General features: G+C 30.8%; 1 protein-coding gene across 2 annotated transcripts; it reads right to left on the bottom strand.

Annotated features, from left to right (window-relative positions):
* Positions 1-330: 330 nt before the first annotated feature.
* On the bottom strand, positions 331-16,781 carry LOC143252228 (lysine-specific demethylase 8-like). Of its 2 annotated transcripts, none has more exons than XM_076504031.1 (10): positions 16,620-16,781; positions 15,754-15,952; positions 13,432-13,622; positions 12,667-12,813; positions 9,876-10,048; positions 5,716-5,851; positions 5,351-5,398; positions 4,557-4,703; positions 3,875-3,967; positions 331-3,171 (listed from the first exon to the last, which is right to left on the bottom strand). In XM_076504031.1, exons 2-10 carry the CDS (start codon positions 15,926-15,928, stop codon positions 3,007-3,009), a joined length of 1,275 nt encoding a protein of 424 aa, XP_076360146.1. In that variant the 5' UTR covers positions 15,929-15,952; positions 16,620-16,781; the 3' UTR covers positions 331-3,006. The 2 variants fall into 2 exon arrangements, with proteins under 2 accessions (XP_076360146.1, XP_076360144.1); XM_076504029.1 differs by lacking the exon at positions 16,620-16,781 and adding an exon at positions 16,353-16,455.
* Between the last annotated feature and the right edge of the window lie 493 nt (positions 16,782-17,274).

Below are 17,274 nucleotides of genomic sequence, written 5' to 3'. Positions count from 1 at the left end.
AGCTCCAAGTGACATCAGTTGTTTCGTTTTCTTTAGAATGTTCTTACAAATTATACAAGGGCTAGTTGCACAAAGCCATTTTTAATCTTGAAGTGATATACTATAATGTATGGCAACTATTAGGCTTAGTTTGTCTGATCTTTAGAAAGACATTTATTAGCACTATTTATGAGATAAAAAAACTAAATTTTAAATTTTTTGACAACACTGAAAAATTCACTATCCTTTGTAATTTATATAAAATACAAACCTGTTTGTACAGTTGTTGTTATGGTTTTATGGACTACTAACCAGAACAATAATTGATATACAATCACAACCATAACAAAGTACTGTTTTAACTAAATAAAATAAACTTTACTTGGTTATCATAATTAATTTTACAGTCTTCTCAAAAGAAAAATGTATTCAAGAAATAAAACTTCTGAAACACTATAAGAAATGTTATGATGTCAGAAGGAAATATTCATCATGTTGTTTCTTTCTTATTTGGATTAAAACCTCATTTAAAACAAACCTTCCTAACCCTGTGTATATAACACAATAAAGATACAGATAATTCTGTATATTCATCTCTTACAGAGATTAATATTCTACTTTCAAGCCACATCATATGTAATTATTTTATTTTTAAAGTACTTCATACTATATTAATCATAATTTTATTTCTACTTCTACTTATTTCATCTCACATCTTGTGAAATATCTGATAAAAATCTTTATTATAAAACAGAGAAATTCAATAAATGAAACATTAATACCAGTAGAAACTAATTATATACAAAACTTTTCAGAAATCTGTTTACTTACTTATCTAATGGGTTATGCAGAAGAAATCATATTACAGAGATGCCACCTATTTCAAATGACTAAGCGTAATAATTGTAGACAGAGCCCTTTCACAGTTTTAGTCCTTTTAGATTTGCCAGAAACAAGACAATCTGGTGAACGAGGCCTCTTTCTTTTCTTTTTTTTTCATCTTGTGAACGATCGCATTGGTGTTTCTATGCCGCTTAGAAAATGAGAAATACCCATCTACGCGTGCGCTGGTTGGCTGACAAGCACTGATGACGTAACTATGGATTCCCCGACGTACCGAGTATGGAGAAGCACTGCACTCAAACTATTGGTAGACGTCGGAGATACAAATATTTGTTTATTATTTCAAGTGCAAACATGATTATCGCAAGTAGCCATTTGGACTGTGTCTGTTATTTATTATCAAAATTTATTTGTATCTCACTGCCCCCGCTAGTACAGCGGTATGTCTCCGGATTTACAACGCTAAAATCAGGGGTTCGATTCCCCTCGGTGGGCTGAGCAGATAGCCCGATGTGGCTTTGCTATAAGAAAAACACACAAAAAAACACACATTGTATCTCACTAGAAATTTTCTTTTCACCCCTTTCAAGTGCTGGGGGAACAATTTATCACTTTATTGTATAGGCCTATATAATATATAATAATTTGGGAGTTGCAACAAGTCGTAATATTTGTATGCATGAGCGTATAGTCGTAATGTATACACCAAAATTGTAATGATTATGCTCAAATTGTTATTGTTGGCATTTCTGCTTATTAGTTTAATTCAAAAAATCTTGCTGTTTGCCAACTCCTAATTAAATGCTAAATTTTGTTTCTGTTATGAAAAACAAAAACATTTTTACAAACTTTCTTTTCAAACTATCATCATACTCAATACTCTATATTTTCAAAACAGCTGCACTTTTATAAATGTTCTCCATTTGTCTAGAGCTCTAATTTACTAAATTCACTCTTCTGAATAATCTTTTGGCCATGACTTTTCTATTTTCATGACAACAAATGGTTTGAATCACATTAAGTTATTTTTGATATCATATAATGTACGAGGTCTGTTCAAAAAATATGCGGACTATTTGAATTGCATGGCTCCAGTTGGTTCCAGGGTAATCTGCTTGGTGTCACTAGGTTTGCACAGATCAGCTGATTACGACGCCATTTCCTGATTGCAGATATCTTCATTTGTGTATTAGCTACGCGGTTTTAAGTGAAGTGCGATTTTTTCGTTTGGCGGATTTCAGAATGAATGACCTGAAGGAGCGACTTGCTGTGAAATTTTGTGTTAAACTTGGAAAATCTGCGACTGAAACTTTTGCTATGCTTAACACAGCTTACGGTGATGTTGCTATGAAGCATACGGAATGTTTCAAGTGGCATGAACGTTTTAAGGATGGTTGACAGTCCATTGAAGATGATGAGCATCCTGGACGTCCTTCCACATCAACTCACGACCCACACGTCAACAAAATCAACACCCTGGTGTGGGCAAATCGATGTCTGACTGTCAGGTAGCTTACTGAAGAGTGTGGGATATCAGTTGGATCTTGTTACGAGATTTTGACCGAAAAATTGAAGATGCACCGCGTTGCTGCGAAATTTCTGCATCAGAACTCGTGAGTTTTTGGCCAAACACTCGATCACTGTTCTTCCCCTACTCACCTGACCTTGCTCCATGCAATTTTTTCTTGTTCCCCAAACTCAAAAAACCCTTGAAAGGAAGAAGATTTGAGACAATTCCCGAGATCAAGGCAAATGCGACGAAGGAGCTGGAGGACATTACAAAAGAAGCGTATCAGGACTGTTTCAACAAGTGGAAACACTGTTGGGATAAGTGTGTGCGTTTGGGAGGAGAGTACTTTGAAGGGGTCCCAGACCTGTAACTTCTAAATAAAGTACATTTTGTTTTATGACGTCAGTCCATATACTTTTAAACAGCCCTCGTACTGTGGTAAACAAAAACATTTTTTCTAATTTTATGAAACAATTTATTTAATCACAAATCTGTACATTTGATTCCTTGACTATATACACATAAACATTCCTCATATATCACATTTTCCTAAGGCATTCCAAATATATTTAATGACTTACAATTTATACCACATATACTATTCTTTGTTAGTATTATGATTTGCTATGTAAGCCATCATTCTGAGTTTAGTTATTTCTTTATTAATTTGTTAATTACTGCCACCAAAAACTCACAGAAAAACTTGTAGAAAGTGATCGTACATAATGCCAACATCTTGGAGGAATGTATAACAACTGTCCAGGTTCTATAATACACTCCTTAAATTTGGCTTTACTAAAGAGTGGAAACTTTTCTAGATCTGGATTCTCTACATCAACCTAGAAGAAAAACAGTTATACCTTTGTGATAACAAAGTGCTTATATATGATTATTAGTTTAGACATAAAATAATTATATTGGAAACCTCAGTTCTTATCAAATAAATAAAATTAGAGCAATAATTTAATTGTCAGTTTAATTACAAAACAGCTAAATCTGTTGCTATTGTTTTGTTGAAAACTGATTTAAAAAGTTTAGTTACAGACTAGCAAATTATCCAACTTGTTGTTAAAATCCTTTAATTATCCAACTACGGTTTAAGTCAGATAAATATTCAACAATTTATATAAAAAAAAACCCTAAAATTCACCATTTTGATCACAGAATAACCCAGATTCCATTGATAGTTTATGTATATCAGTTAAAAATGCAGCTAAAATTTAGTTAACAATATTTTCAATAAAGTAAAATGTTTAAACTATACATGCTATAAAGAAAAAAAAATAGTTAAAGATTCAACTAAACGTTAATAATAATCCAATTAAACAGTAAACCACACAGTTTAGTTACAAAAATGTAATTATACTTAGATTTTGACCCTTAAAGATCTAGCTGAGTTGCCAGAGGTTACTTAGAAGTTAGCCTTAAAACTACAATAATATGAAAAATGTTAGGCATTTGAACAAAATTGTATCTGGTTCTTTTACCTTCTTAAATTTCATTCAAATGAGAAAGACAAAATGCTTCAGAAAAATTTCTCACCTGACTAGTGTTATTTAATAATCTTTCCTCATATGGATATAAAAATGGTGTTGTTTCTTCAGAATAAAGTCGAATATATTTTTTCCCAACTACCTATTAAATTAGAAAAAAATTTAGAATAAATATTTGGCCTCACACAACTTACACTTAAAAATAGTGACACCAAATGTTAACTGACTTCCAGTCAGCCTTACGTCACAAAATTGAAGAATACAATTTTAAAAAAAAATTTTTAATGATCACTTTCACATATTTTAGTTCATAACACTTCATGTACCTTTACATAAAAAGTGAATACTAGTGAAACTAGTCTGATGAATCTAAAAGCATACAAATTTACATAAACATAAATTGAAAAAAATTAAAACAAAATTTATAATTAACAACCACTTCACACAGGTTTAATACTTCACTATAAACAAAATTAGTCTTAGCCGTTCCATCAGAACGTTACAGTACTTACTCTATAATCACATTGATATGTTGCAAAATAAAAGTAGCTATGTTAAAAAAAAACAACAACTCTAGATTACGCAGTAAATGTGTAAACACATTTTAGAAGTGAAACTACATTTAACAACAACAACAAAAAATCTGCAGAAAAATATAGTTTAAATAGAAACCATAAAGTAAATTCTAAACTACTTTTCTTGGTCAATTATAGCATGGATAAAGAGCTCACCTGAGCCAAAATATTATGCTTTGGATCATAATGAAGAGGAGAAACTGTTCCCTCTGGACCAAACCATCCATTTATATCCACCTCATCATCACTTTCTGCCAAGCAACAATAAGTAGGAATGCTGATATCTTCCCGAAGTTCTCTAATCTTCAAAGAGGTACCTATCTTAGACAATTTTTCTTACAGGCATTAATAACTAGTTCGAATCTACATAAGCTTTTGTAGATTTCTGCACCTTTAATAAATTACTAAATGAAAAACAAAATATGATTACCTGTGTAGCAGTCAACAGATATATGCTTAATTGTGCAGTCACTGCTTGTATTAACAAGGAAAATTCTGAAAGTAAGCTTTCTGTTGAAATTCAGTTTTGTAAGATGATTTATAAAATTCACATGTACTTCAATATTATGATTAAAGCTCTATTATACAAGTGTAGTTTTAACTTTTACATACTGCAAGTGAAAATTACACTTTCTTTCACATGTAAGATTGTTTCTTTTAAGGAAAGTTATACACTTTCAGAAACCTGGTGATAATTTGGGTCTTTACTATAAAATACAAAGTTTAAATGAGGATGGATATAAAGAGTAATGCTATAATGACGGCTACAATAAATACCTTAAATTTCTTTTAAATAATTGATCATTCATGATGAAAATGAAAAACAACAAAAACAATAATGATGTCATTCACAAAAATCATAAGTTTTATCCACACCTCTCCCTCTCTTACAGTTTAGATACATTTGTGTACTAAACACTGAGGACTACAATATAATGAAATCAACTCACCTGATCAAACAGCTGATGCTGAGCAAGATAGGCTACATCAGTTTGACCCTATAAATAAATATATATAACATGTTCACTTGTTTTATAAATACTTATTACAGGAAAACATGATCAAAATAATAGCTTCAGAAAATATTTTAAAACATTCTGATGTTGATAGACCTAAAAGTAATACACAAATTTTCAGTTTAATCAGCTCATGCACTCTGGGAAGTTGTAAACTTTGTAAAAATAAATTATATTAATTATTACCAGTAAAATAATCTTCAGAATATTTTTTCTTTACTTCCCTAATTTTTTTCTATATCAGTGAGTAAAGATTTATAAAAGGTTTTCAGGGGATAAACTGCAAAATGTATTTCTACCATTTTCTTTAAGATGTAAGTATCTACAAATTCTTGTACAGTCATGAGCTTCTGTGACCAGTTAACATCAGTGTAGCGAGCACCAAGTTCTACAGGAACTGTTCTGGGTCCAGCAACCTGAAGAAGGTAATCAATACTGGAAGACAAAAATCAAACTCCATCTAAGCTTAAAAATAACCTTTGTGTAATATAAACATACCACTGACATAATTAAATTACACAAATTAAATTTTTTTTTATATAGTAATGTTTTTTTTTTGGAATTCAATAACTTATTTTAAAAGATTATTTATGTCAAATTTGATTGATTGATGGTTTTACATTAATGAAATTTGGCATAAATAATCTTTCAAATGTAAGTCAAATGAGTTATTCACAGATTACAAATAACATGAAAAGTAAAATTCATACAAAATTTTATGAAGGCAACAATCAAGTAAGTAGCCCTTTCTGGATCAGTCCTGTATCATTGATATCTGATTAATTTATTTCTCACATTAAAAATATTTATCCAACTCATGAAGCTTACTTAGTTCAAACTTATTAAATAGTATCTAGTTTCAGTTTTAAAAATCCACATAATTTGGTCTGCTCTATCATTTTTTATAATATGAAATATTCAGTACATTGTTATGAGACAGTTTTTTTTTAAAAAAAATTTAAAAATTCTTCCTTCACTCTTAGAATTTGTTTTTTTTAAACTGTTGATCAGAAATATTCATTTTGTATGCCCAGTCAATCTCAACTTGGTTGATGTTCTTTAAAATATTTATTTGCATATGTTATTTGGAAGACTCAACACCACTGATCATAAATCATAAAACGTTGGCAAAGATTTATCAGTGACCTACAACCTGAGCCTTTACAATGGCACAACTCTTTCCTTCGTTAGGTTAAGCAACAACATTTTTGCAAACAAAATTCTTGTTTGTGGTTAATTTGTATCTAATGAATATAGATTCATTTCAATAAAGAATAACTTTTGTTTCTTATTTATGTTATTTGAATAAACTAAACAGGAATGTTCAATAAATAAAAAAAATGCAGTCATTATGATATATTGCCTGTATCTACTGTACTCATTAAACCTAAGTTTACCTGATGTTTTGTATAGAAGATATTCTGTAGTCCTCAAATTTACATGATTTAACACAAAAAACTTTTCATGAGTAACAAGATTGTGTAAAAAAATGTTATAGTTCTGAAGTTTATTCAGATTTTCTAAATTTACCATTAATACCTTTGTTCATCTCTGCAAGGGCTTCACATACAGTCATTCCCCACAAAACTACAAACAACTACTCCCAGCAGTTTACTTACTTTGTACTGAAAATACTTCATTTACTGTTCTATCCATTGATATTTACACTTTGCCTATAACTATTTTACAGAGTACTAATTGTTCAGATCATATGATGTGCTATCTTAAAAATTTGTTATAATGGAACCTCAAAGAAAAAAGGAAAATCACAAGAAAAACAAAGTATGTTAATTGTATTCTCAATAAATGATAGCTGTTCAACACATATCAATCATACAAATCTGTGTGTTTGTCTGGCCACTACCATTTTATACAAGCTCGTCCTGACCATTGCTCAGTGTACACTATGTTTTACACCCAAGTGCAAATTAATTGAAACAAATGGTTTTTTTACAATATTTTCAGTATGGCGGCCCGGTGTAGGCTCGCTGGACACGCTGATTTCCTATAAGAGTCATTTTTTCACACAGACAGCATCATTAGCTGTGTTTTGCTGTGTAGTCAATCTATTTTTGGGATATATGACAAAATTTTGAGGAATATTAGGTCATTCGAAATTGCGTTAGACTTTTCTCAAAAATGAAGCTATTTGTTTTACTGCTAATCAGTCATCTTTCAGCCATCATACACAATGGATGTGACTCCTAGAAAGTGTACAAAGATTGTGACACTGCATGAGCACACCGGCATGACTTACAGGAAAATCGCGGATGTTGTTGGTGTTAACCTATTGGCCTTCAGCCGTGTGATCAAGGCCAAGGTGAGTACCGGATCTATCAGTCCTAAACATAAAGGAAGATGTGGCCAAAAAAGGAAAACAACGCCAAGAGACGACACGTACATGGTTAGGGAGAGTGTGAAACATCCATGGAAGACAAGTGACACCATAAAAAGAGACTTGGAGGTCAAAGGAATAAAAGTCAGCTCTTCAATGATTCGTCATAAGTTTCTTGATGTCAGTCAAAGGGCAAGGAGACCAGTCAAAAAACAACTTCTTACCAACTCAATAAAGAAAAAAATGGTATCAATGGGGTCTGCAATACAAGAACTGAATGCAAGAACAATGGAGGAAGGTGTTATTCAGTGACGAGACTCATTTCTTCATACAAGGTCAAAGAAGTCTGCATGTTCGCAGGTCTCTAGGTGAGAAACTTCGAGAATTTCACATCAATCAACTTGTAAAACATTCCTTGAAAATGTTTTGGGGCTTTTACAGCTACTATGGCATCGGAGGCTTACATATCGTAGAAGGTATGATGCGAGGACCACCGTACATCGAAGTTTTGCAGAGAAGAGTAGTTCCAGAATTGAAAAAGAGATTTCCAGATGCATCTGGACTGCAAAGGTGCTGGACTAGCCTGGAAACTCTCCAGACTTAAATCCTATTGAAAATTTTTGGGCTATTTGTAAAGAAAGACAGTACTACGAAAGATAAGCTAATGAGGCCATAATTGAGGTGTGGTACTTCTGTAAAAAGTAAACTCGATGCGAGCGTATTAATGATCTTCTGAAAAATAAAGGTGGTCATGCCATGTATTAATTTGTGAGTAATTCTTGGATTCTCAGAAATAAAATGCAAAAAATTGAAAAAAATCGTAATTTTCCGTCTTGTTTGAATTAATTTGCACAAAGGTGTAAGTATATACATAGTGACTTCTTAAAACTTGTACAAAAGTTTGGTGAAGCAATACTGAATACAGTAACAATATATTATAAATAAATTATGTGAAAGTTAGGATTTTTGTGTTATTTATCACATATCCACAGCTGATATCTAGGAGAAACAAAAGAAATCTATGATTGTAGCAAATAAAAACATACTTTAAAATGGACAGAAAAAAAAAAGTCAGTAAGTGTGTTGTTTACAGGTATGACTTCTTGGAACTGAAAAGAAATGAAAACTGGAACACTTTGTGTTGACAGTAAACAAATATTAGAAAATAAAAAAAAACTAACATCTCCAAAACATTTTTTAAGTGAACTACTGATGAAAGAGATCTAGAATTATTATCTGTATTTATATTTAAACATTTAATATGCATAAGAGCACTTGACACCTAAAAGTTGCTCTGTGGCCCATAAAGGGTTAATTCAGTCATAGCAAATGACAAAGTGCAACTGATATTCCAGTCTGTCCAAGCAATGGACAATTTATTATTTAGCAAGTGTAAATTATCTAAAATTTAAAACCACTTTAAATTTCTTTATATAGATAATAAATTGATAACACTATGTAACAAAATTTTTACTTTTTCTTGTTCCTGGACAGAAAGTGTTATTTCTCAATTTCTTATGCCTAAAGTAAATGGAAAAGATGTATTTTTCTCTTCAAACTGCTTTTGTGACCTGAGAGCGTATAATGAAAACATGATGGGAGACTATATTTGAGGACTGATACGTGAAAGTGATTTAGATTACAGTTGCAAATCTCAACAACTACTCATTTCTAAACATTTTTGTATAATTTTAGTATAAGTGCATGTAAATCTTGATTCATATGTTGTTTTATTCAGACCATATGTAAATGAAAATGTGCAACTTTTCCTGTTTTTACACAGAAAATAGGTTAATTTCTAAATTTCATTATACAGGTCACAAAAGCAAAGTTTGAATGAAATAATGGCCATTTTCTGTACTTTTACAACATAAGCAATTGAGAAATAACACATACTATCCAGGAACAAAATTAGTGTTACATAGTATTATTAGTTCTGTGACTGTAACTGACAAAAAAGTTTACACTGCTGTACCATTTTTGGCAGATAAGAGATGATTGTTTTAAGGCTTAAAATGATAAAAGCAACACTAATAGATTGGCAACAGTCTTTCAGTAACAAAGTCTGCAAGTTAGGGAAAAAGAACACAAGAAAAAATATTTTTCATAAAATAATTTACCAACCTCCAATGATGAGTTGACAATGCAGGCCAATAATCAATCTCTTTTGTGATAATAACAGGTTGCAGCTGCTTCATGTAAGTGGCTTCAAATGTTTCTAGAGAAGGAGTTGCCACCTGGTGTACTTCAACAGACTTGTTGATAAGTGGAAATTGGCTTTGTTTTATGAATTTTGTCTGAAATATGGAAAAATTGTAAAATATCAAATGAATGAAAAATAAAATTAACACACAACTAAAAATTATATTTACTATAAAGTACAGTGTGTGTGTTTTTCGTACAGCAAAGCAACAAAGGGCTATCTGCTCAGCCCACCGAGGGGAATCAAACCCCTGATTTTAGCGTTGTAAATCCAGAGACATACTGCTGTACTAGCGGGGGGGCATAAAGTACAGAAAATAGAATAAGAAATGTAAAAGCAAAAAAGATGTTTTTTACTCAGCTTTTCAGGTTTTATTAGAGGTGATTTAAACAGTATTCCTCATCAGAACAGTTGGAAGATGGAATAAGATGATCACATTTTTTGGAGCTTGTTGAGAAATAATTGGGAAGTTTAATGAATGATAAGGCTCCTAGATCAGACAATATGTCCACAAGGGTTTTGAAGGAGATTATTGAATAGATATGTGAGGCACTGTTTTTGCAAGTCTTTGAATAATGAGCAAATGCAAGAACACTGGAAGTTGACTAATGTTACTACCCTCTTTCAAGGGAGATGACTAAAGCAGCCCAGTAATTATAAGCCTATTAGTCTTACATCAGTTGTGGAAAAAATTTTGGAAAGTTTGATAAAAGATGCTTTACAAAATTGTGTAACATAGTTTAACATTTCATTGGGTAGTTGATACAACTTCCAAAAATGAAAATCCTCTCTTACAAGTCTTTTGAGATTCTTTGAAAAAATGTTACTACTTATTTAAATGAGGGTAAGGGTGTATATTTAATGTATTTGCTTTTTCAGAAAGCATTTGACAAGGTGCCACATAAAAGGCTTGTATAAACAATTTTCTCTCTAGGTGTGAATGATAAGTTAGCTATTTGGATAGAAGAGTGACTGAATGATAAAAAGCAGAAGGTTGTTATAAATGGAGTTCAGTAAAACTGGATTAATGTTACATGTGAGATACCTCAGGGCTCAGTCTTTGGATGTTCGCTCTCTTTGATTTACATCAATAAGGTAAGTGATGAAATCATCAGTATATTAGTTAAATTTGCTGATGACATTAAGGTTTTGGGTGTTGCTGGCTATGAGGAGGAGGAAGATGCTTTACAAATGATTTACATCATTTAGTGAGTTGCACAAATAAATGACAGATGGGTTTTAATTACAATAAATACAAGATAATGTATGAGTTATCATAATTTGAATTAAAAGTATAATTTGGATAAGAATAAACGTAACAGTGTAATGAAAAAAAAAATCTTGGTGAAATAATAACTAACCAATCTCTTGAGCCATCCAAGCAGTGTGCTGTGGTAAGATGAATAGGATTGTAGGTTGTATCTACAGAAATAATGAACACCAGTCTAAAGAAGTTATTATTTCATTTTATAGTTCACTGGTTAGGTCACATATGAAGTATTTTGTCCAGTCTTCAACTCCTTACTTTAGGAAAGACATTGAAGTGTTGGAAATGATTCAGAGGAGGGTTACTACTACAATGGTGACAGTTAGTTATTTTGATTTAATAGAAAATTATAAAAATGCCACTTTTTTTTTTAGTATAGCAAGATGTGTGGGAAGCATATTAATAAATGCGAGTAATTTGTTTTTAAGGATAATGACTGATTCTACAGCAAAGTAAAGTAGAAAAGTTATATATACCAAAAAAAAACTTTTCTAAGCAAAATGTACAATACTGCAGTTGAAAGGATTTTTAACAACATTCAAATTTTATCTAAGTTTATTAATTGTTTGTCTAAAGACAAAACTTACATGCTAACGATTTGGCAAATACAAAAAAAGTAATAAATGTGCTTACAATGAATCCTTCAATACACATTAATTAGCTTTGTGACAAACAATAAATAAAAAAAAATTAATGTGTCTACATATTTACATAAGGTAATTATAAAAACTGTTTTTCAAACAATACAGTTTAAATTTCCATAAACATAGTAGATAAAATCTTTCTGTATTAACCTACAAATGTTTCACATTTATACACAAAGTTCCAAGCCAGTAAATTTAAAATACTCAGTTAAATGTTACTTTGGAGAAATGCTGTAATACAACACACTGTACACACCCCATACTCTGTGAATTCATGTTATTAATACACTTCTGATAGTGTTTACAATTTGAAATTTGTAAGTATAAACATCTATACAGTCTAGGGCAAATTTTCTGAAATTTCTTTTAATGACTGAACAAGCAATAAATGGCCCACATATGCAAGAAAAATGTAATATATACACGTAGCACTCAACAAGCAGTGAACAGTCCATATATGAAAGAGAAATGTGATGTATACATGTAACACTTCACTCTCTAAAACAATGTAAAATGCACTTAAAAACATCTTCAATTTTTCAGAATATGAGTTAAACTGTCAATAGCACTAACCAACAGAAACAGATTAACTGGCCATAAAGCCATTTTTATACAACAATCTTTGACTTAATATATTTGTTTTCTTGATATGTTATAAATTTCACACATTACTAAGTTCACACCTTAACTTCTAAGCTGAAAATGTTTCATCACAGAACAAACAAATGCTTTTGAAAGATTGAATCTGGTGAAAAACTTGTGTTCTTTTTTCTAAAATTTAAAAATTCAAGTGTAACTAACCTTTGGTTCTTCTACATCAGTTAAATTGTCAGAAGTTTCCTTATCTGGTCTATTCTTGGCACACAATACAGAAGCTATTTTACTTAGTAGACCATCTAAGATTGGAGCTCCCATAATGATACCCATATCACAAGTATATATAAGCTCCTATAATCAAAATAAAATATTTTGATACAGCAACTTAAATTAATGCAAGTCTATAAGGAAAAAAAATCCACACAATTTTTAATAGTTCTATACACATAAAGATAGCACTTCTATACCTTTGTTTTAGAAATCAGCAAAGCTTTTGTAATGATAAAAAATATGGAGTTGATGTACAGGTTAAAACATTAATGTTTTATCCACAGAAAAATATAACATGCTATTCAAATTCTTTTTTAAATCAAATAATGTAAAAAACAAACAAACTGTTTTCTAAGTACATGTAATTATTCAGTTCTGAATTGCTTGAGCACATCAATACTTAAGACTTCACTATCATGGGTAGAATCATCAAATCGAAACTCATCACAGGGACAAAAAACTTGGTTTAAACACTTAAACAATTTTATTAGATTAAAATAACAACTAAGAAATCCCTAACAAATCTGATAGACAGATCTATCTAAAGTGTTAGAGTTATACAGGTTCCGTTTATTTAATATCATTTAATAACTCTTTTAACCCTATATGTTTTTTACTACCGTAAATATTTTTATAAAGTATGGATTAATTAATGTATCTAAATAAGAGCAGAACATAAAATGAGCAAATTATGCTTACCTGGAAAGTTTGGGTTTGATCACAACAAAGAAAAAGTACTTTAAATAGGGAAGCATATGTGTATAAATATCTCCAACTTATATCCACATCCTTCCAATATCCTGTATTCAGTTTTTCCCATGTAATATCCAGTAGGATTTGGGCTGTGGATGCAAGATGTGCATTTTCTACTGTTGAACACTTTGCTTCATCTAATAAATAAAAATTCATTATTTCATCTAATGTTTTAATGTTAAAAAACAACAACACACAAACAGAAAAGTGTACTATTTAGGTTAAGTAAAACCATATTACTCAAAATACAACAGATTTTCAAGTCAGTGTTTTACTTCCATATATCAATACATTTAAGTGTAAACCTGGAAAAACTTGCTATGTTCACTAACTGTGATAAATTTCTGACACCTAAAAATAAATTTGATTAGGTTGCACAGGTCTTTGGGTAAAGAAACTCAGACTCAAACACATGTGAAAGTAAAAATTCTTAATTAAAACTTTTAATGTAAAGTCAGGACTAAAATACCACATTTCAACTACTTTCACTTGGACTATTATCAAAGTATACAAGTAAGAACTGACAAATATTTACTTTGCATTATATATATATATATATATATAAACATCATGATCAATTTCTAGAATCACTGTTTGTAACTAACATAAGAATAAAAAAACTAAAATGTACGTATGTGTGTAATCACAAATTTCGAGAATTTTGTTTAATAAACCAAGCACATAATCAACTCATACTTAAATGAAAGGCAGTGAAAAAACTTATTTCAATTGCTCCCATTTTTTCAGAATGGACAAATCTAATAATTTTTATATTTATCTTGTATCTGGATGAGACTTCACTGTAGTCATATTCATCATAAGCAGCTGAAAGAGAAAGTGTTTCATGTAGTTATCAAAGACAAACTGTTTCTTGTCACCTGAATCTAAAGGTAATAATTGAAGGACAATATGGGATACTTTCTCTATTCAGGTCCTCAATCCACTAAATTAAACACTGAAGAACTCAGAGCCAACCCTTATCATTCAAATATTTATCACGCTTTCCCTTAAACTACCTTATATTAACTACATCTGCCACATCCAAAGGTACTTCAATTTCAAAGTTAGCCAACCTGTTAAAAAAGATAGCTGTTTCAGCTGGAGATGATTCTTACATAGTCATGCCATTCTCACCATTAAATATGAAAAAAACATTATATATCAGTTCCCTTAATAATCTTAAACACCTCAATCAGATACCCCTCTAATTCTTATTTTTTCAGGAAAAATTAGTTCAGAGATTTTAATCTTTCCTTGTAAGATGACCTTTCCATCCTAGGTATCATCTTAGTAGCACTCTATCCTTGTAAGATGACCTTTCCATTCTAGGTATCATCTTAATAGCAACCTATCCTCATAAGATGACCTTTCCATCCAAGGTATCATCTTAGTAGCAATCTATCCTTGTGAGATGACCTTTCTATCCCAGGTATCATCTTAGCAGCAATCTATCCTCATAAGACAACCTTTCCTTCCCAAGTATCATCTTAGTAGCACTCTTATCCTTGTAAGATGACCTTTCCATACTAGGTATCATCTTAATAGCAATCTATCCTTGTAAGATGACCTTTCTATCCCAGGTATCATATTAGCAGCAATCTATCCTCATAAGACAACCTTTCCTTCCCAAGTATCATCTTAGTAGTACTCTTATCCTTGTAAGATGACCTTTCTATCCCAGATATCATCTTAGTAGCAATCTATCCTCATAAGATGACCTTTCCATCCAAGATTTCATCTTAGTAGCAATCTATCCTCATAAGATGACCATTTTATCCAAGGTATCATCTTAGTTGCACTTTTCTGATCCTTTGCCAACAATTCAATGTCTTTTCTATGCTAAGGAGCCTCAGCCTGAATATAATGCTCCATAAATGGTCCATAAGATGACATTTTAAGGTCTGACTTATACTGAATATTTCTATAGTTAAAATCTAAAATCCTATTTGTCCTAACACTAGTAACAGCACATCACTTGGATGGCTTAAGAGACTAATCAGCTAGAACATGAACATTTTGAGTATAATTCCAAACAGTAATAAACAGATTTCTGTTTTTCTTAAATATAGTTCAAGCAAGCATATAACTTATGTAATAAACAGCAACAACTAGAACAAGGTGACCTAAATATTTTGCATTTAATAGCATATGTAATTTTTGAACTGTTGTAATATTTTTTCACACTGATATTACACTGTTCATATATCCATATCTAAGTCTTAACAGCTTTCTAAAAATTACCCATGATATTAATCTGCTATTTCTTACCTTTATTTTCAGTTGCTTGTACTGGGGTGTAAAGACCGTCAACACATTGATTTAGAAGAAACATGATTGGTTCCCCAACAACTGTTGTCTGAACATTTCTTTCTAACATTAAATGCTTTCTGTCTGTTGGTATAAGCTGCTTCATGTATTGTGGAAGATCCTCTTTTATAAACATCAGAATTATTTAAAGCACCCCGTCCTATATAAAACAAATTTATACACATCTATAAACAAAAAAAAAAAAATGTATAGTTGCTATCAAGCTGCATACCAAGTGAGCTATTAATATATACTCAGTTAAAGTTTAAGTTTTATGCTCTAAATATAGCATTAGCATGACATCTAATAAATAGATTCTCTTTCTCAGAAGTATAAGTACACATGCTCATTTGAAATCTGACCATCAAAGTCAAGATGAAACGAAATAGTCAGTGTAAACAAAACGTATGCTATATATATATATATATAGTAAAATAAAAAAAAAATATACTGGACATAATCTTAACCTCGTTATTTAAGTGGGGTAATTAGAGTTGATCAAATCATAAGTCTTACTGGTATGAGAATTGCTGTTTAAAAGTTGACAAAAACTATATTACCTAAAATAATAATCAGTAGGCCTACGGACGACAACTCAACTACATTGTTAGTATAACCATTTGGCTGCATTCAAATACAAGTTTTTAATAAAATTTCACCAATTTTATGGAAAGCAAAACGGAGAATAAAATAATATATATATATATATATATCATTTTAAAAAATGCATGTATGTTTTCTTATAGCAGAGCCACATCGGGCTATATGCTTAGTCCACTAAGGGAAATTGGACCCCTGATTTTAGCGTTGTAAATTTGTAGACTTACCGCTGTACCAACGGGAGACAATTATGAAAAAGAACAAAGAGATGTCTCCAGGATCATAACGCACTAAAAGACGTAAATTCTAGAAGTTTCAATCTAGTTGAAATAAACATTTCTAAAATGTTACTTTAATTTTCGAATCCATCTGCGAGTTCGCGCATACCGAAGACAAATAACAACATTAAAGGATAAAAGAAAAAAAAATTAATAAATTTTATGCAATAAGTTTTAACTTTTTACTTTTTATTATTTTTTCCTTTAAAATTTATTTTGAAATAATTTTGTTGTTTTTGGCAAGAACTGCCAAAAAATGACCCCGTAGTTTCCTATGAATTTAATACAATAAAAACATTTTACAAATCTATTTTAAATATTTAGTTCTTATTAAGCAAAATTTACATAATAAGCTACACGTGCTATGTCAACCACGTTTTTTGCTTAATAAACGTGCAGAGTAATCTTTAATCCTATTGCTTTTCGGTGTTTCATTTTCGTTCGTTGTTTAAACCGCAATTTTTAGGTTGTATGATGTCATTAGAAAAAATACGTTCTGGTACGTGTTAAATATCAATAGATTTGTGATATAGTCATAACCGAGAGAATAAACTAAAAAGTAAAAACATAAATATGAAAATAATATGAAACATGTACACCCTTG

This window comes from Tachypleus tridentatus, chromosome 6, assembly GCF_004210375.1.
Source record: "Tachypleus tridentatus isolate NWPU-2018 chromosome 6, ASM421037v1, whole genome shotgun sequence".
Classification (NCBI taxonomy): Eukaryota; Metazoa; Arthropoda; class Merostomata; order Xiphosura; family Limulidae; genus Tachypleus; species Tachypleus tridentatus.
The sequence above is the reverse complement of the archived record's forward strand: the minus strand, read 5'-3'. Positions and strand labels throughout refer to the sequence as shown.